Raw genomic sequence first — 22,500 nt, forward strand, 5'->3', positions numbered from 1 at the left:
TCCACCCAGTAGGACTCAGCCCTCGCACTAGGATTCAGTCCACCCAGTAGGACTCAGCCCTCGCACTAGGATTCAGTCCACCCAGTAGGACTCAGCCCTCGCACTAGGATTCAGTCCACCCAGTAGGACTCAGCCCTCGCACTAGGATTCAGTCCAACCAGTAGGACTCAGCCCTCGCACTAGGATTCAGTCCACCCAGTAGGACTCAGCCCTCGCACTAGGATTCAGTCCACCCAGTAGGACTCAGCCCTCGCACTAGGATTCAGTCCACCCAGTAGGACTCAGCCCTCGCACTAGGATTCAGTCCACCCAGTAGGACTCAGCCCTCGCACTAGGATTCAGTCCACCCAGTAGGACTCAGCCCTCGCACTAGGATTCAGTCCACCCAGTAGGACTCAGCCCTCGCACTAGGATTCAGTCCACCCAGTAGGACTCAGCCAACCTCATAGTATGATTATTCATGTAATGCTTTTGTTATGAAATGATATTTTCATTTTGAAAAATGATCTTCCCCAAACTTGAAACTCATGCGCTGCATGTTCATGCCAGTTAGGCTCTACACCCATTGTAAAAAGGTTATTTGGCCACTTCAGTTGTAATTCAAATGCAGCCAGGTGGTTAAATGGCATAGTTTTATTCATTTATATCCACTAGATGGCACTGTCCCTTTAAGAGATTCATGAATAAGGTGTGCAAGCCGTTATGGGATTGTAAGCAATTACACTGGAGAGCTACTGAAATCCATCGTGGGTCCAACGTTCCTTTGGATTGACATGGGGATGTTAGCTTCTTGCTAGCTGAATACCAGCTAGCTCTCAGAGACATGTTGTGGAGTTTATCAACACATTATTTAAAGCTGCTGTGTGGGTGACGATCTACTGTTCCATGTGGGGTTAGGGTATCACGTGGGCAGTGTGTTTAAAGCAGAGACACTACTCAGATTGATTTTATGCACTTTAATACAGATTCATTTCACTTGATTGTGATTTGGACTGAATTTAACTTCATGGTGACTTCCTCTTATGGTGATTTCCCTCCGACATTATCCGATTTTAACTGTAAGCTTCGACAGTATGAACAACCCCAAATCATTTTTGTGTCCTGTGCTGGGTTGACTTTCGCCAGTCTACACAAACCTTATCATAACATATAGGCCTATGGGCTAGGCCACATGAGGTGTGATACTAACCTTATCATAACATATAGGCCTATGGGCTAGGCCACATGAGGTGTGATACTAACTTTATCATAACATATAGGCCTATGGGCTAGGCTACATGAGGTGTGATACTAACCTTATCATAACATATAGGCCTATGGGCTAGGCTACATGAGGTGTGATACTAACCTTATCATAACATATAGGCCTATGGGCTAGGCCACATGAGGTGTGATACTAACCTTATCATAACATATAGGCCTATGGGCTAGGCCACATGAGGTGTGATACTAACCTTATCATAACATATAGGCCTATGGGCTAGGCTACATGAGGTGTGATACTAACCTTATCATAACATATAGGCCTATGGGCTAGGCCACATGAGGTGTGATACTAACCTTATCATAACATATAGGCCTATGGGCTAGGCTACATGAGGTGTGATACTAACCTTATCATAACATATAGGCCTATGGGCTAGGCCACATGAGGTGTGATACTAACCTTATCATAACATATAGGCCTATGGGCTAGGCTACATGAGGTGTGATACTAACCTTATCATAACATATAGGCCTATGGGCTAGGCTACATGAGGTGTGATACTAACCTTATCATAACATATAGGCCTATGGGCTAGGCTACATGAGGTGTGATACTAACCTTATCATAACATATAGGCCTATGGGCTAGGCTACATGAGGTGTGATACTAACCTTATCATAACATATAGGACTATGGGCTAGGCCACATGAGGTGTGATACTAACCTTATCATAACATATAGGCCTATGGGCTAGGCTACATGAGGTATGATACTAACCTTATCATAACATATAGGCCTATGGGCTAGGCTACATGAGGTGTGATACTAACCTTATCATAACATATAGGCCTATGGGCTAGGCTACATGAGGTGTGATACTAACCTTATCATAACATATAGGCCTATGGGCTAGGCCACATGAGGTGTGATACTAACCTTATCATAACATATAGGCCTATGGGCTAGGCCACATGAGGTGTGATACTAACCTTATCATAACATATAGGCCTATGGGCTAGGCCACATGAGGTGTGATACTAACCTTATCATAACATATAGGCCTATGGGCTAGGCTACATGAGGTGTGATACTAACCTTATCATAACATATAGGCCTATGGGCTAGGCTACATGAGGTGTGATACTAACCTTATCATAACATATAGGCCTATGGGCTAGGCTACATGAGGTGTGATACTAACCTTATCATAACATATAGGACTATGGGCTAGGCCACATGAGGTGTGATACTAACCTTATCATAACATATAGGCCTATGGGCTAGGCTACATGAGGTATGATACTAACCTTATCATAACATATAGGCCTATGGGCTAGGCTACATGAGGTGTCGCACTATAATTTGACAAAGTTGCCATAAAAAAAGGGTCTGTATTGTTTCTTGCCTTCGACTGGGCATCATGCAGAAGTGATAATATATCATTCACAAGTTATAGAGTAATATTGTCATCCATCAGACTATTCTTGATTTAATCTTGTCTTTACATGGACTAAATAATATTTTTGAAATTGGTTTTGATTTAGAATGGACAATTATCATGTACAAGTGCCTTGCGAAAGTATTCGGCCCCCTTGAACTTTGCGACCTTTTGCCACATTTCAGGCTTCAAACATAAAGATATAAAACTGTATTTTTTTGTGAAGAATCAACAACAAGTGGGACACAATCATGAAGTGGAAAGACACTGACATTTTTTCCCATTCCTCCTTGCAAAACAGCTCGAGCTCAGTGAGGTTGAATGGAGAGCAGTTGTGAACAGCAGTTTTCAGTTCTTTCCACAGATTCTCGATTGGATTCAGGTCTGGACTTTGACTTGGCCATTCTAACACCTGGATATGTTTATTTTTGGAACCATTCCATTATTGAGTAAAGGTCTAAAAGTATTTTGTTTTTAAATATACTGAAGTATCAAAATTAAATGTCATTGATAAAATATACTTAAGTATCAAAAGTAAAAGTAGAAATCATTTCAAATTCCTTATAATAAGCAAACCAGACGGCATCATTTTATAGGTACATTTTTTTATTTATTACAGAGAGCGGAATAAAAAGTCTATTTTTTTTAAATGTATTTTATACAGCTTCTGAAATATAGGCCTACAGCGCATTAATACAATTACCCAAATAAACCTGCAGTTCAGCTTCAATACCACACAGCAGCAGCAGAGATTCATAGGTTGATGCCGAGTACCACAGGAACTGACAGTCAACATAATGGACAGTCTACATAACAGCCAGTCTACATAATGGACAGTCTACATAACAGCCAGTCTACATAATGGACAGTCTACATAACTGACAGTCTACATAACAGACAGTCTTCATCACTGACAGTCTACATAACAGACAGTCTACATCACTGACAGTCTACATAACAGACAGTCTACATCACTGCCAGTCTACATAACAGACAGTCTACATAACAGACAGTCTACATAACAGACAGTCTACATAAAGGACAGTCTACATAACAGACAGTCTACATAAAGGACAGTCTACATAACAGACAGTCTACATAAAGGACAGTCTACATAACAGACAGTCTACCTTTACAGACTGTCTACATAATGGACGGTCTACATAAAGGACAGTCTACATAACAGACAGTCTACATAACAGACAGTCTACATAACAGACAGTCTACATAACAGACAGTCTACATAATGGACGGTCTACATAAAGGACAGTCTACATAAAGGACAGTCTACATAACAGACAGTCTACATAACAGACAGTCTACATCACTGCCAGTCTACATAACTGCCAGTCTACATCACTGCCAGTCTACATAACTGACAGTCTACATAACTGACAGTCAACATCACTGCCAGTCTACATAACAGACAGTCTACATAACAGACAGTCTACATAACAGACAGTCTACATCACTGCCAGTCTACATAACAGACAGTCTACATAACAGACAGTCTACATAACAGACAGTCTACATAACAGACAGTCTACATAACAGACAGTCTACATCACTGCCAGTCTACATAACTTACAGTCTACATAACTGACAGTCTACATAACAGACAGTCTACATAACTGACAGTCTACATAACAGACCGTCTACATCACTGACAGTCTACATAATGGACAGTCTACATACCTGACAGTCTACATCACTGACAGTCTACATCACTGCCAGTCTACATAACTGACAGTCTACATAACTGACAGTCTACATAACAGACAGTCTACATCACTGACAGTCTACATAACTGACTGTCTACATAACTGACAGTCTACATAACTGACAGTCTACATAAAGGACAGTCTACATAACGGACAGTCTACATCACTGCCAGTCTACATAAAAGACAGTCTACATCACTGCCAGTCTACATAACAGACAGTCTACATAACTGCCAATCTTTTGAACACTAATCAATTAGTGGAGGCAGCTGAGGGGGAGGAAGGCTCATAATAATGGCTGGAACGGAGCTAATGGAATGGCATCCAACTATGTGTTAGATGTATTTGACCCCCTTCCACCCGTGCCGCTCCAGCCATTACCACGAGCCCGTCCTCCTCAATTAAGGTGCCACCAACCTCCTGTGTAATCAATATTATACAGTTTTATCAATGAATCAACAACATAGTTCTACAGTTTTATCAATGAATCAACAACGTATTTATGTAGTTTTATCAACGAATCAACAACGCCGTTATTCAGGAACTACTGAGTTTAGCCTGAACCATGGAAAACAGGCCCAGACCTTTATTTCTCCTCCACCAAACTTTACAGTTGGCACTATGCATTCGGGGAGGTAGCGTTCTCCTGGCATCCGCCAAGCCCAGATTTGTCCGTCGGACTGCCAGATGGTGAAGCGTGATTCATCACTCCAGAGAACGCATTTCCACTGCTCCAGAGTCCAATAGAGGTGAGCTTTAGTCCACTCCAGCCAACACTTGACATTGAGCATGGTGATCTTAGGCTTGTGTGCGGCTACTCGGCCAGGGAAACCCATTTCACGAAGCTCCCGACGAACAGTTCTTGTGCTGACGTTGCTTCCAGAGGCGCTACATGCTTCAGCACTCTGCGGCCCGTTCTGTGAGCTTGTGTGGCCTATCACTTCGGGGCTAAGTTATTGTTGCTCCTAGACAGTTCCACCTCACAATAACAGCACTTACAGTTGACTGGGGCAGCTCTAGCAGGGTAGAAATTTGACAAACTGACTTCTTGGAAAGGTGGCATCCTATGACGGTGCCACGTTGAAAGTCACTGAGCTCTTCAGTAAGGCCATTCTACTGCCAATGTTTGACTATGGAGATTGCATGGCTGTGTGCTCAATTTTATACGCCTGTCAGCAACGGGTGTGGCTGTAATAGCCAAATCCACTAATATGAAGGGGTGTCCACATACTTTTGGATATATATAGTGTATCAAGGTCTCTTCATTTATTCATTCGTCCTCATTCCTCCATATTTATTAGCAAACCGTGAGTAGAAGATCAGTAGGTAGATCAAACTCAGTTGAACTAAGTAGAACGCTGTCCATGGTGCTGAAGCACTTACTGATATCTCTGTCTCTCTCTCTGTCTGTTTCTGTCTCTCTATGTCTCTGTCTCTTTCTCTCTGTCTGTCTCTCTCTCTCCCTGTCTCTGTGTCTCTCCCTGTCTCTCTCTCTCTCTCCCTGTCTCTGTCTGTCTCTCTCTCTCTGTCTCTCTCTCTCTCTCTCCCTGTCTCTGTCTGTCTCTCTCTCTCTCTCTGTCTCTCTTGCTCTATGTCTCTGTCTCTGTGTCTCTCCCTCCCCTCTCTCTCCGTCTCTGTAGTTCTCTCCCTCTCCCTGTCGCTCTCTCTCGCTCTCTGTCTCTCAGTCTCTCTTTCCGAAATGCATATTCTTCTCAAAATGGTTAGCTAATAAATGCACACATCTTGATCTCCCTCGTATCATAGGCTAATAGAAGAATCTAGAAAAACCATTAGGTGATCACCTAGTTCACAGACAGCAACCTCCTCTCATGCATATGCGTGCTGCCACAACTGTATAATGCCACTTGTAATGAACTCAATGGGTGTATTACAGAGGTAAAATTGGTTTTTCACTGGATATTCTGTGGATATTAGGTTAATGGCTATTGGACAATTCATGTCATGACTACTTTATATATATATATATATGTGCATATGTGCCCATGACGATATATATATATATATATATACTTTGTCTAATAGCTATTGAAGATTAAAAGCAAAAAATAAATAATGATATTTCAACAACAAAAAGCTGTGGATTTTTGTCCATCCTCCCCGACTCAGAATAAATCATTATCATTGTCATGACAGAGCCATTGATGTTTGAAATCTGAAATCGTATTATTTATAGTTTTTTTTTTAAGGTGTGGATTTTTCTGCATCTATCCTTGATTCAGAATATACCATCTTCATAGTCATGGCACGCTTGGTTCAATGGCTGTTGGCAAGAGAAACCCGAATATCCAATATAAAACTAATTTTACCTCGGTCACTTTATAGAGAGGACACCACGGTAGTCTAGGTTAGTCTACGGAACGAAGAACACTTGATAGCAAGAAATAAATAATTAAAGAAAGAAAGGCGGATTATAGACATTGTTTTGAAACCCAGAGGCCGAAGAATTGTGGATTACCGGTCAACGCGTGAGGTCGTCTCGTCGAACCGGAGCGATGTCTGTCGCGGGGCTGAAAAAGCAGTTCCACAAAGCCACTCAGGTAGATTTCGGGTTAACGAATCTTTGTTTTTTCGGTGCTTTTATCGGGGTAGACTATTTCTTCGGTGATGATAGGTGATCAAAACAGCTACAGTGAATACAATGGCTGCTATTCTTAAATAATTGTCTGGGCTTAATCTCAAAAAGGAGAATTGCGATAGAGGTTTTCAGGCACAATCTCATTAGGCTACATTGTCTATCTGTGCCTGGCTCCCAAGCCCATAGGCCTAGGCTACCACCACTAGCCTACAGACATAGCCTGTCATTTGTCCAGCTATAGACCTATAGTTTAATAAAGGCCTGTCTATCTCATCTCTTGAGCGAGACATGCATCGCATTCTCTCTCAGGTTGACATTATAGACGGGTCAGCGCTGCATGAAGTCGTTCGTGGTCCCCAGGTAGAGTAGCTGCCGCTGCTTTTACAGCAGTTGGGGATCCTAATCAAATACTAAGACAAGAAGCACGATAAAATTGCTTAGAAGCACACATGCTACAGATCCGTGCCCCAATATGGACCAATTGACAGCTCCCCTCCCTTCCTCCATCGCTTCCTTCAGTCACCAAGCCAGAAGTCTGTTCAAAAGGACGTGACGTTACAGAACGATCAGCTAGAAATGTATCTTGATTTTTTGTTAGATAGCTGACAGACACCATTCCTGTTACTGTCTATTTTATATTTCTATCTGCAACGTTCAGTGTGTTTTCTCATCCATGAATGAATACACCCACATGGAATGATAGACCAACAACGGCTGAACTATAACACCTGACCCTGAGCCCTCAACAGCTGAACTATAACCCCTGACCCTGAGCCCTCAACAGCTGAACTATAACACCTGACTATGGCTCTAGTCTGTGACTACAGTTTGCTCTAGTCTATGACTACAGTTGGCTCTAGTCTGTATTGCCTCTAGTCTGTGACTACAGTTGGCTCTAGTCTGTGACTACAGTGGGCTCTAGTCTGTGACTACAGTGGGCTCTAGTCTGTGACTACAGTTGGCTCTAGTCTGTGACTACAGTTGGCTCTAGTCTGTATTGGCTCTAGTCTGTGACTACAGTTGGCTCTAGTCTGTGACTACAGTTGGCTCTAGTTTGTGTTGACTCTAGTCTGTGACTACAGTTGGCTCTACTTTGTGTTGACTCTAGTCTGTGACTACAGTTGGCTCTAGTTTGTGTTGTCTCTAGTCTGTGACTACAGTTGGCTCTAGTCTGTGACTACTGTTGGCTCTAGTCTGTGACTACAGTTGGCTCTAGTCTGTGACTACAGTTGGCTCTAGTCTGTGACTACAGTTGGCTCGAGTCTGTGACTACAGTTGGCTCTAGTCTGTATTGGCTCTAGTCTGTGACTACAGTTGGCTCTAGTCTGTGACTACAGTTGGCTCTAGTTTGTGTTGACTCTAGTCTGTGACTACAGTTGGCTCTAGTTTGTGTTGACTCTAGTCTGTGACTACAGTTGGCTCTAGTTTGTGTTGTCTCTAGTCTGTGACTACAGTTGGCTCTAGTCTGTGACTACTGTTGGCTCTAGTCTGTGACTACAGTTGGCTCTAGTCTGTGACTACAGTTGGCTCTCTAGTCTGTGACTACAGTTGGCTCTAGTCTGTGACTACAGTTGGCTCTCTAGTCTGTGACTACAGTTGGCTCTCTAGTCTGTGACTACAGTTGGCTCTAGTCTGTGACTACAGTTGGCTCTCTAGTCTGTGACTACAGTTGGCTCTAGTCTGTGACTACAGTTGGCTCTAGTCTGTGACTACAGTTGGCTCTAGTCTGTATTGGCTCTAGTCTGTGACTACAGTTGGCTCTAGTCTGTGACTACAGTTGGCTCTAGTTTGTGTTGACTCTAGTCTGTGACTACAGTTGGCTCTAGTTTGTGTTGACTCTAGTCTGTGACTACAGTTGGCTCTAGTTTGTGTTGTCTCTAGTCTGTGACTACAGTTGGCTCTAGTCTGTGACTACAGTTGGCTCTAGTCTGTGACTACAGTTGGCTCTCTAGTCTGTGACTACAGTTGGCTCTAGTCTGTGACTACAGTTGGCTCTCTAGTCTGTGACTACAGTTGGCTCTCTAGTCTGTGACTACAGTTGGCTCTAGTCTGTGACTACAGTTGGCTCTAGTCTTTGACTACAGTTGGCTCTAGTCTGTGACTACAGTTGGCTCTCTAGTCTGTGACTACAGTTGGCTCTCTAGTCTGTGACTACAGTTGGATCTAGTCTGTGACTACAGTTGGCTCTAGTCTGTGACTACAGTGTGCTCTAGTCTGTGACTACAGTTTGCTCTAGTCTGTGACTACAGTTGGCTCCAGTCTGTGACTACAGTTGGCTCTCTAGTCTGTGACTACAGTTGGCTCTAGTCTGTTACTACAGTTGGCTCCAGTCTGTGACTACAGTTGGATCTAGTCTGTGACTACAGTTGGCTCTAGTCTGTGACTACAGTTGGCTCTAGTCTGTGACTACAGGTGGATCCGGTCTGTGACTACAGGTGAATCCAGTCTGTGACTACAGTTGGCTCTAGTCTGTGACTACAGTTGGCTCTAGTCTGTGACTACAGTTGGCTCTAGTCTGTGACTACAGTTGGCTCTAGTCTGTGACTACAGTTGGATCTAGTCTGTGACTACAGTTGGCTCTAGTCAGTGACTACAGTTGGCTCTAGTCAGTGACTACAGTTGGATCTAGTCTGTGACTACAGTTGGATCTAGTCTGTGACTACAGTTGGCTCTAGTCTGTGACTACAGTTGGCTCTAGTCTGTGACTACAGTTGGCTCTAGTCTGTGACTACAGTTGGCTCTAGTCTGTGACTACAGTTGGCTCTAGTCTGTGACTACAGTTGGCTCTAGTCTGTGACTACAGTTGGCTCTAGTCTGTGACTACAGTTGGCTCTAGTCTGTGACTACAGTTGGCTCTAGTCTGTGACTACAGTTGGCTCTAGTCTGTGACTACAGTTGGCTCTAGTCTGTGACTACAGTTGGCTCTAGTCTGTGACTACAGTTGGCTCTAGTCTGTGACTACAGTTGGCTCTAGTCTGTGACTACAGTTGGCTCTAGTCTGTGACTACAGTTGGCTCTAGTCTGTGACTGAGTGAAATAAAGCAAAACAAAAACACTCCAAGAGATACCTTTTGAAAAACAGCTTATTTCTATGTTTGGGATGAGAAGATTTCATGCCATCGGGCTACATTTATAAGGGGGATCGGTTGGTTTCTGGTATACACCAGGCCTATTCCCCAGGAACTCTCTGTGGTGAGGATCTGAAAGGAATGTTGGGAATTAAATGTGTTTGAACTAAACTTAAAAGAACCCATCCACAGCAACGGGTCACTGCGTGCAATGGATGTTCCAACCGTGGGAGCGGCAGTGGGGCGGGGCCTGACGGAGCACTGCAATGGGGCGGGGCCTGAGGGAGCACTGCAGTGGGGCGGGGCCTGAGGGAGCACTGCAGTGGGGCGGGGCCTGACGGAGCACTGCAGTGGGGCGGGGCCTGACGGAGTACTGCAGTGGTGCGGGACCTGACGGAGCACTGCAGTGGGGCGGGGCCTGACGGAGCACTGCAGTGGGGCGGGGCCTGACGGAGCACTGCAGTGGGGCGGGGCCTGACGGAGCGTTGTGTGACCTGGCATCAAGAGAGAGACAGACAGAGAGAGACAGAGACAGACAGATATATTAGTGGATTCGGCTATATCAGCCACACCCGTTGCTGACAGGCGTATAAAATTGAGCACACAGCCATGCAATCTCCATAGACAAACATTGGCAGTAGAAACGTGCTGTAAGGGTCGTAACGTGTGTGTGGTACCCCCTGTATATAGCCTCCACATTGACTCTGTACCGTAATACCCTGTATATAGGCTCCACATTGACTCTGTACCAGTACCCCCTGTATATAGCCTCCACATTGACTCTGTACCGGTACCCCCTGTATATAGCCTCCACATTGACTCTGTACCGGTACCCCCTGTATATAGCCTCCACATTGACTCTGTACCAGTACCCCCTGTATATAGCCTCCACATTGACTCTGTACCAGTACCTCCTGTATATAGCCTCCACATTGACTCTGTACCGGTACCCCCTGTATATAACCTCCACATTGGCTCTGTACCGGTACCCCCTGTATATAGCCTCCACATTGACTCTGTACCGGTACCCCCTGTATATAGCCTCCACATTGACTCTGTACCAGTACCCCTTGTATATAGCCTCCACATTGACTCTGTACCGGTACCCCCTGTATATAGCCTCCACATTGACTCTGTACCGGTACCCCCTGTATATAGCCTCCACATTGACTCTGTACCGTAATACCCTGTATATAGCCTCCACATTGACTCTGTACCGGTACCCCCTGTATATAGCCTCCACATTGACTCTGTACCGGTACCCCCTGTATATAGCCTCCACATTGACTCTGTACCGGTACCCCCTGTATATAGCCTCCACATTGACTCTGTACCGGTACCCCCTGTATATAGCCTCCACATTGACTCTGTACCGGTACCCCCTGTATATAGTCTCCACATTGACTCTGTACCAGTACCCCCCTGTATATAGCCTCCACATTGACTCTGTACCTTAATACCCTGTATATAGCCTCCACATTGACTCTGTACCGGTACCCCCTGTATATAGTCTCCACATTGACTCTGTACCGGTACCCCCTGTATATAGCCTCCACATTGACTCTGTACCGGTACCCTCTGTATATAGCCTCCACATTGACTCTGTACCAGTACCCCCTGTATATAGCCTCCACATTGACTCTGTACCGGTACCCCCTGTATATAGCCTCCACATTGACTCTGTACCGGTACCCTCTGTATATAGCCTCCACATTGACTCTGTACCGGTACCCCCTGTATATAGCCTCCACATTGACTCTGTACCGGTACCCCCTGTATATAGCCTCCACATTGACTCTGTACCGGTACCCCCTGTATATAGCCTCCACATTGACTCTGTACCAGTACCCCCCTGTATATAGCCTCCACATTGACTCTGTACCGGTACCCTCTGTATATAGCCTCCACATTGACTCTGTACCGGTACCCCCTGTATATAGCCTCCACATTGACTCTGTACCGGTACCCTCTGTATATAGCCTCCACATTGACTCTGTACCGGTACCCCCTGTATATAGCCTCCACATTGACTCTGTACCGTACCCCCTGTATATAGCCTCCACATTGACTCTGTACCGGTACCCTCTGTATATAGCCTCCACATTGACTCTGTACCGGTACCCCCTGTATATAGCCTCCACATTGACTCTGTACCGGTACCCCCTGTATATAGCCTCCACATTGACTCTGTACCGGTACCCCCTGTATATAGCCTCCACATTGACTCTGTACCAGTACCCCCCTGTATATAGCCTCCACATTGACTCTGTACCGGTACCATCTGTATAGCCTCCACATTGACTCTGTACCGGTACCCCCCTGTATATATCCTCCACATTGACTCTGTACCGTAATACCCTGTATATAGCCTCCACATTGACTCTGTACCGGTACCCCCTGTATATAGCCTCCACATTGACTCTGTACCGGTACCCCCTGTATATAGCCTCCACATTGACTCTGTACCGGTACCCCCTGTATATAGCCTCCACATTGACTCTGTACCGGTACCCCCTGTATATAGCCTCCACATTGACTCTGTACCGGTACCCCCTGTATATAGCCTCCACATTGACTCTGTACCGGTACCCCCTGTTTATAGCCTCCACATTGACTCTGTACCGGTACCCCTGTATATAGCCTCCACATTGACTCTGTACCGGTACCCCCTGTATATAGCCTCCACATTGACTCTGTACCGGTACCCCCTGTATATAGCCTCCACATTGACTCTGTACCGGTACCCCCTGTATATAGCCTCCACATTGACTCTGTACCGGTACCCCCCTGTATATAGCCTCCACATTGACTCTGTACTGGTACCCCCTGTATATAGCCTCCACATTGACTCTGTACCGGTACCCCCTGTATATAGCCTCCACATTGACTCTGTACCGTAATACCCTGTATATAGCCTCCACATTGACTCTGTACCGTAACACCCTGTATATAGCCTCCACATTGACTCTGTACCGTAATACCCTGTATATAGCCTCCACATTGACTCTGTACCGTAACACCCTGTATATAGCCTCCACATTGACTCTGTACCGGTACCCCCTGTATATAGCCTCCACATTGACTCTGTACCGTAACACCCTGTATATAGCCTCCATATTGACTCTGTACCGGTACCCCCTGTATATAGCCTCCACATTGACTCTGTACTGGTACCCCCTGTATATAGCCTCCACATTGACTCTGTACCGGTACCCCCTGTATATAGCCTCCACATTGACTCTGTACCGTAATACCCTGTATATAGCCTCCACATTGACTCTGTACCGTAACACCCTGTATATAGCCTCCACATTGACTCTGTACCGGTACCCCCTGTATATAGCCTCCACATTGACTCTGTACCGTAATACCCTGTATATAGCCTCCACATTGACTCTGTACCGTAATACCCTGTATATAACCTCCACATTGACTCTGTACTGGTACCCCCTGTATATAGCCTCCACATTGACTCTGTACCAGTACCCCCTGTATATAGCCTCCACATTGACTCTGTACCGGTACCCCCTGTATATAGCCTCCACATTGACTCTGTACCGGTACCCCCTGTATATAGCCTCCACATTGACTCTGTACCGGTACCCCCTGTATATAGCCTCCACATTGACTCTGTACCGGTACCCCCTGTATATAGCCTCCACATTGACTCTGTACTGGTACCCCCTGTATATAGCCTCCACATTGACTCTGTACCGGTACCCCCTGTATATAGCCTCCACATTGACTCTGTACCGTAATACCCTGTATATAGCCTCCACATTGACTCTGTACCGTAACACCCTGTATATAGCCTCCACATTGACTCTGTACCGTAATACCCTGTATATAGCCTCCACATTGACTCTGTACCGTAACACCCTGTATATAGCCTCCACATTGACTCTGTACCGGTACCCCCTGTATATAGCCTCCACATTGACTCTGTACCGTAACACCCTGTATATAGCCTCCATATTGACTCTGTACCGGTACCCCCTGTATATAGCCTCCACATTGACTCTGTACTGGTACCCCCTGTATATAGCCTCCACATTGACTCTGTACCGGTACCCCCTGTATATAGCCTCCACATTGACTCTGTACCGTAATACCCTGTATATAGCCTCCACATTGACTCTGTACCGTAACACCCTGTATATAGCCTCCACATTGACTCTGTACCGGTACCCCCTGTATATAGCCTCCACATTGACTCTGTACCGTAATACCCTGTATATAGCCTCCACATTGACTCTGTACCGTAATACCCTGTATATAACCTCCACATTGACTCTGTACTGGTACCCCCTGTATATAGCCTCCACATTGACTCTGTACCAGTACCCCCTGTATATAGCCTCCACATTGACTCTCTACCGGTACCCCCTGTATATAGCCTCCACATTGACTCTGTACCGGTACCCCCTGTATATAGCCTCCACATTGACTCTGTACTGGTACCCCCTGTATATAGCCTCCACATTGACTCTGTACCGGTACCCCCTGTATATAGCCTCCACATTGACTCTGTACCGGTACCACCTGTATATAGCCTCCACATTGACTCTGTACTGGTACCCCCTGTATATAGCCTCCACATTGACTCTGTACCGGTACCCCCTGTATATAGCCTCCACATTGACTCTGTACCGGTACCCCCTGTATATAGCCTCCACATTGACTCTGTACCAGTACCCCCCTGTATATAGCCTCCACATTGACTCTGTACCGGTACCATCTGTATATAGCCTCCACATTGACTCTGTACCGGTACCCCCTGTATATATCCTCCACATTGACTCTGTACCGTAATACCCTGTATATAGCCTCCACATTGACTCTGTACCGGTACCCCCTGTATATAGCCTCCACATTGACTCTGTACCGGTACCCCCTGTATATAGCCTCCACATTGACTCTGTACCGGTACCCCCTGTATATAGCCTCCACATTGACTCTGTACCGGTACCCCCTGTATATAGCCTCCACATTGACTCTGTACCGGTACCCCTGTATATAGCCTCCACATTGACTCTGTACCGGTACCCCCTGTTTATAGCCTCCACATTGACTCTGTACCGGTACCCCTGTATATAGCCTCCACATTGACTCTGTACCGGTACCCCCTGTATATAGCCTCCACATTGACTCTGTACCGGTACCCCCTGTATATAGCCTCCACATTGACTCTGTACCGGTACCCCCTGTATATAGCCTCCACATTGACTCTGTACCGGTACCCCCTGTATATAGCCTCCACATTGACTCTGTACTGGTACCCCCTGTATATAGCCTCCACATTGACTCTGTACCGGTACCCCCTGTATATAGCCTCCACATTGACTCTGTACCGTAATACCCTGTATATAGCCTCCACATTGACTCTGTACCGTAACACCCTGTATATAGCCTCCACATTGACTCTGTACCGTAATACCCTGTATATAGCCTCCACATTGACTCTGTACCGTAACACCCTGTATATAGCCTCCACATTGACTCTGTACCGGTACCCCCTGTATATAGCCTCCACATTGACTCTGTACCGTAACACCCTGTATATAGCCTCCATATTGACTCTGTACCGGTACCCCCTGTATATAGCCTCCACATTGACTCTGTACTGGTACCCCCTGTATATAGCCTCCACATTGACTCTGTACCGGTACCCCCTGTATATAGCCTCCACATTGACTCTGTACCGTAATACCCTGTATATAGCCTCCACATTGACTCTGTACCGTAACACCCTGTATATAGCCTCCACATTGACTCTGTACCGGTACCCCCTGTATATAGCCTCCACATTGACTCTGTACCGTAATACCCTGTATATAGCCTCCACATTGACTCTGTACCGTAATACCCTGTATATAACCTCCACATTGACTCTGTACTGGTACCCCCTGTATATAGCCTCCACATTGACTCTGTACCAGTACCCCCTGTATATAGCCTCCACATTGACTCTGTACCGGTACCCCCTGTATATAGCCTCCACATTGACTCTGTACCGGTACCCCCTGTATATAGCCTCCACATTGACTCTGTACCGGTACCCCCTGTATATAGCCTCCACATTGACTCTGTACCGGTACCCCCTGTATATAGCCTCCACATTGACTCTGTACTGGTACCCCCTGTATATAGCCTCCACATTGACTCTGTACCGGTACCCCCTGTATATAGCCTCCACATTGACTCTGTACCGTAATACCCTGTATATAGCCTCCACATTGACTCTGTACCGTAACACCCTGTATATAGCCTCCACATTGACTCTGTACCGTAATACCCTGTATATAGCCTCCACATTGACTCTGTACCGTAACACCCTGTATATAGCCTCCACATTGACTCTGTACCGGTACCCCCTGTATATAGCCTCCACATTGACTCTGTACCGTAACACCCTGTATATAGCCTCCATATTGACTCTGTACCGGTACCCCCTGTATATAGCCTCCACATTGACTCTGTACTGGTACCCCCTGTATATAGCCTCCACATTGACTCTGTACCGGTACCCCCTGTATATAGCCTCCACATTGACTCTGTACCGTAATACCCTGTATATAGCCTCCACATTGACTCTGTACCGTAACACCCTGTATATAGCCTCCACATTGACTCTGTACCGGTACCCCCTGTATATAGCCTCCACATTGACTCTGTACCGTAATACCCTGTATATAGCCTCCACATTGACTCTGTACCGTAATACCCTGTATATAACCTCCACATTGACTCTGTACTGGTACCCCCTGTATATAGCCTCCACATTGACTCTGTACCAGTACCCCCTGTATATAGCCTCCACATTGACTCTCTACCGGTACCCCCTGTATATAGCCTCCACATTGACTCTGTACCGGTACCCCCTGTATATAGCCTCCACATTGACTCTGTACTGGTACCCCCTGTATATAGCCTCCACATTGACTCTGTACCGGTACCCCCTGTATATAGCCTCCACATTGACTCTGTACCGGTACCACCTGTATATAGCCTCCACATTGACTCTGTACTGGTACCCCCTGTATATAGCCTCCACATTGACTCTGTACCGGTACCCCCTGTATATAGCCTCCACATTGACTCTGTACCGGTACCCCCTGTATATAACCCCACTATTGTTATTTTACTGCTGTTCTTTAATATTTGTTATTCTCTTATTACTTTTTGGGGGGTATTTCTTGAAACTGGTTTGTTGTAAATTGTTGTAAATAAGGTCTACTACACCTGTTGATTAATAAGGGCTTATAAGTAAGTATTTCACTGCGAGGTCTACTACACCTGTTGTATTCAGCATTTCACTGTAAGGTCTACTACACCTGTTGTATTCAGCATTTCACTGTGAGGTCTACTACACCTGTTGTATTCAGCATTTCACTGTGAGGTCTACTACACCTGTTGTATTCAGCATTTCACTGTAAGGTCTACCTACACCTGTTGTATTCAGCATTTCACTGTAAGGTCTACTACACCTGTTGTATTCAGCATTTCACTGTAAGGTCTACTACACCTGTTGTATTCAGCATTTCACTGTAAGGTCTACTACACCTGTTGTATTCAGCATTTCACTGTGAGGTCTACTACACCTGTTGTATTCAGCATTCCACTGTAAGGTCTACTACACCTGTTGTATTCAGCATTTCACTGTGAGGTCTACTACACCTGTTGTATTCAGCATTTCACTGTGAGGTCTACTACACCTGTTGTATTCAGCATTTCACTGTGAGGTCTACTACACCTGTTGTATTCAGCATTTCACTGTGAGGTCTACTACACCTGTTGTATTCAGCATTTCACTGTAAGGTCTACTAGACCTGTTGTATCTTGCGCATGTGACAACTGATTCCTGAGATGGATTCACCTGAATTAATTATAAGTGTTTCTCTGGACGGACACACACACACATGCACACTTATCTTTCATTAAATACACAAAGGGGGAAGATGAGGGGAGAACTGAATACTCAAACACTCTCCATCCCTCCAACTCTCCTTTCCCAGTCCTTTTGGGAACCGGTTGGCATGGAAACCCTACACGTGTGCTGTCTTTGTCTGAAAATAGACCCAATGTTGCTGCTCAGAGGAGCGGGATGCACGCACACACACACCACAAATACACACACACACACACACCACAAATACACACACACACACACCACAAATACACACACACACACACACACCACAAATACACACACACACACACACACCACAAATACACACACACACACCACAAATACACACACCACAAATACACACACACCACAAATACACACACAAACACACCACAAATACACACACACCACAAATACACACACAAACACACCACAAATACACACACACCACAAATACACCACAAATACACACACACACACACACACACACACACACACACACACACACACACACACACCACAAATACACACACACCACAAATACACACACCACAAATACACACACACCACAAATACACACACACCACAAATACACACACCACAAATACACACACACCACAAATACACACACACACACCACAAACACACACACACCACAAATACACACACACACACACCACAAACACACACACACCACAAATACACACACACACACACCACAAACACACACACACCACAAATACACACACACACACACCACAAACACACACACACCACAAATACACACACACACAAACCACAAATGCACACACAAATTCACTACGACAGACACACACACACACACACACACACACACACACACACACACACACACAGGGCTCGGAGCTGGTTAGCTCACTCAATAATTGATTGTCCTTGAGGGCAATATGAGGTGCTATCTACGGTGCGTTCCTGTATCACCCACTCACCGTCTCACTCAATCTCTTATTAGTGATGCTATTGGCTTTACACTGTGTGTCGTTACACTGTCTGTCTTTACACTGTCTGTCTTTACACTGTCTGTCTTTACACTGTCTGTCTTTACACTGTCTGTCTTTACACTGTCTGTCTTTACACTGTCTGTCTTTACACTGTCTGTCGTTACACTGTCTGTCGTACACTGTCTGTCTTTACACTGTCTGTCTTTACACTGTCTGTCGTTACACTGTCTGTCTTTACACTGTCTGTCTTTACACTGTCTGTCTTTACACTGTCTGTCGTTACACTGTCTGTCGTTACTGTCTGTCGTTACACTGTCTGATCATTTGTTGCTTTGTCAGTACCTGCCTGTTACACCAAATCTCTCAGACCCAGCTATAGTCTACAGTAGTCTACTAGAGGCCCAGCTATGGTCTACAGTAGTCTACTAGAGGCCCAGCTATAGTCTACAGTAGTCTACTAGAGGCCCAGCTATGGTCTACAGTAGTCTACTAGAGGCCCAGCTATGGTCTACAGTAGTCTACTAGAGGCCCAGCTATGGTCTACAGTAGTCTACTAGAGGCCCAGCTATGGTCTACAGTAGTCTACTAGAGGCCCAGCTATGGTCTACAGTAGTCTACTAGAGGCCCAGCTATGGTCTACAGTAGTCTACTAGAGGCCCAGCTATAGTCTACAGTAGTCTACTAGAGGCCCAGCTATAGTCTACTAGAGGCCCAGCTATAGTCTACTAGAGGCCCAGCTATAGTCTACAGTTGTCTACTAATGGCCCAGCTATAGTCTACTAGAGCCCCAGTTATAGTCTACAGTAGTCTACTAGAGGCCCAGCTATAGTCTACTAGAGGCCCAGCTATTGTCTACTAGAGGCCCAGCTATAGTCTGCAGTAGTCTACTTGAGGCCCAGCTATAGCCTACTTGAGGCCCAGCTATAGTCTACAGTAGTCTACTAGAGGCCCAGCTATGGTCTACAGTAGTCTACTAGAGGCCCAGTTATAGTCTACAGTAGTCTACTAGAGGCCCAACAATAGTCTAAAGTAGTCTACTAGAGGCCCAGCTATAGTCTACTAGAGGCCCAGCTATAGTCTGCAGTAGTCTACTTGAGGCCCAGCTATAGCCTACTTGAGGCCCAGCTATAGTCTACAGTAGTCTACTAGAGGCCCAGCTATAGTCTACAGTAGTCTACTAGAGGCCCATTTATAGTCTACAGTAGTCTACTAGAGGCCCAGCTATAGTCTACAGTAGTCTACTAGAGGCCCAGCTATAGTCTACTAGAGGCCCAGCTATAGTCTACTAGAGGCCCAGCTATAGTCTACTAGAGGCCCAGCTATAGTCTACTAGAGGCCCAGCTATAGTCTGCAGTAGTCTACTTGAGGCCTAGCTATAGCCTACTAGAGGCCCAGCTATAGTCTGCAGTAGTCTACTTGAGGCCCAGCTATAGCCTACTAGAGGCCCAGCTATAGTCTACTAGAGGCCCAGCTATAGTCTACTAGAGGCCCAGCTATAGTCTGCAGTAGTCTACTAGAGACCCAGCTATAGTCTACTAGAGGCCCAACTATAGTCTTTAGTAAGACTACTGTAGAATATTGCTGGGCCTCTAGTAGACTAAAGCTGGGCCTCTAGTAGACCAAAGCTGGGTCTCTAGTAGACTATAGCTGGGCCTCTAGTAGACTATAGCTGGGCCTCTAGTAGACTATAGCTGGGCCTCTCACACTGAGACACACACTGAGACACACACTGACACATGCACACACACTGACACACACACACACACACACACACACACACACACACACACACACACTGACACATGCACACGCACTGACACATACACACACGGCATATTCTCACAAGAGGTTGATGAGTTTTTAATATCGTTAACTAAGACGCCTGTTTCTATTTCCTGTCTCTCTCTCTCTGTCTCCCTCTCTCCCCCTCTGTCTCTCTCTCCCCCCTCTGTCTCTCTCTCCTACCTCTGTTTCTCCCCCCCCCCTCTCTCTCGGTCTCTCATCTCTCCTGTAGAAAGTCAGTGAGAAGGTTGGAGGAGCAGAAGGAACCAAACTTGATGATGACTTCCTTCAGATGGAAAAGGTCATCATTCTGTTGAATTCTGTACAGAGGAATACTGTGGATCAGATTCACTCACACATAGCCTGAGGAATACTGTGGGTCAGATTCACTCACTCATAGCCTGGGGAATACTGTGGGTCAGATTCACTCACTCATAGCCTGGGGAATACTGTGGGTCAGATTCACTCACTCATAGCCTGGGGAATACTGTGGGTCAGATTCACTCACTCATAGCCTGGGGAATACTGTGGGTCAGATCCACTCACTCATAGCCTGGGGAATACTGTGGGTCAGATTCACTCACTCATAGCCTGGGGAATACTGTGGGTCAGATTCACTCACTCATAGCCTGAGGAATACTGCGGGTCAGATTCACTCACTCATAGCCTGGGGAATACTGTGGGTCAGATTCACTCACTCATACTACTACTACTGTTACTACTACTACTACTACTACTGCTGTTGCTACTACTACTGTTGCTACTACTACTGTTACTACTACTACTACTGCTGTTGTTACTACTACTACTACTACTACTACTGCTGTTGCTACTACTACTGTTACTACTACTACTACTGCTGTTGTTACTACTACTGTTACTACTGCTACTACTATTACTACTACTACTACTACTGTTGCTACTACTACTGTTACTACTACTACTGTTACTACTACTACTACTACTGTTACTACTACTACTACTACTACTACTACTACTACTACTACTACTACTACTACTGTTACTACTACTTCTACTGTTACTACTGTTACTACTACTGCTTCTGTTACTACTACTACTGTTACTACTACTACTACTACTACTGTTACTACTACTACTACTACTGTTACTACTATTACTACTACTACTGTTACTACTACTACTACTGTTACTACTACTACTACCGTTACTACTACTACTACTGTTACTACTGTTACTACTACTACTACTACTGTTACTACTACTACTGTTACTACTACTACTACTGTTACTACTACTGTTACTACTACTACTACTGCTACTGTTACTACTACTACTACTACTACTACTACTGTTACTACTGTTAATACTACCACTACTACTACTGTTACTACTACTACTACTACTGTTACTACTACTACTACTACTACTGTTACTACTACTACTACTACTGCTACTGTTACTACTACTACTGCTACTGTTACTACTACTACTACTACTGTTACTACTACTTCTACTGTTACTACTGTTACTACTACTGCTACTGCTACTACTGTTACTACTACTACTACTGTTACTACTACTACTACTACTACTGTTACTACTACTACTACTACTACTACTGTTACTACTACTACTACTACTGTTACTACTACTACTGTTACTACTACTACTACTACTGTTACTACTACTACTGTTACTACTACTACTCCTACTGTTACTACTGTTACTACTACTACTACTGTTACTACTACTACTACTGTTACTACTACTACTACTGTTACTACTGTTACTACTACTACTACTGTTACTACTACTAC

The 22,500-nt window shown here is 45.2% G+C and overlaps 1 protein-coding gene across 1 annotated transcript in view; it reads left to right on the top strand.

The window, feature by feature from the left end:
* Positions 1-6,639: 6,639 nt before the first annotated feature.
* Positions 6,640-22,500, top strand: part of LOC109884601 (endophilin-A1-like) — a 22,637-nt gene continuing 6,776 nt past the window's right edge. Inside the window, exons 1-2 of the mRNA XM_031791657.1 lie at positions 6,640-6,924; positions 20,934-21,002. Coding sequence (XP_031647517.1) covers positions 6,880-6,924; positions 20,934-21,002 — 114 coding nt within the window. The 5' untranslated portion in view covers positions 6,640-6,879. The remainder of the gene's footprint in view (positions 6,925-20,933; positions 21,003-22,500) is intronic.

Source organism: Oncorhynchus kisutch, linkage group LG16, assembly GCF_002021735.2.
Source record: "Oncorhynchus kisutch isolate 150728-3 linkage group LG16, Okis_V2, whole genome shotgun sequence".
Classification (NCBI taxonomy): domain Eukaryota; kingdom Metazoa; phylum Chordata; class Actinopteri; order Salmoniformes; family Salmonidae; genus Oncorhynchus; species Oncorhynchus kisutch.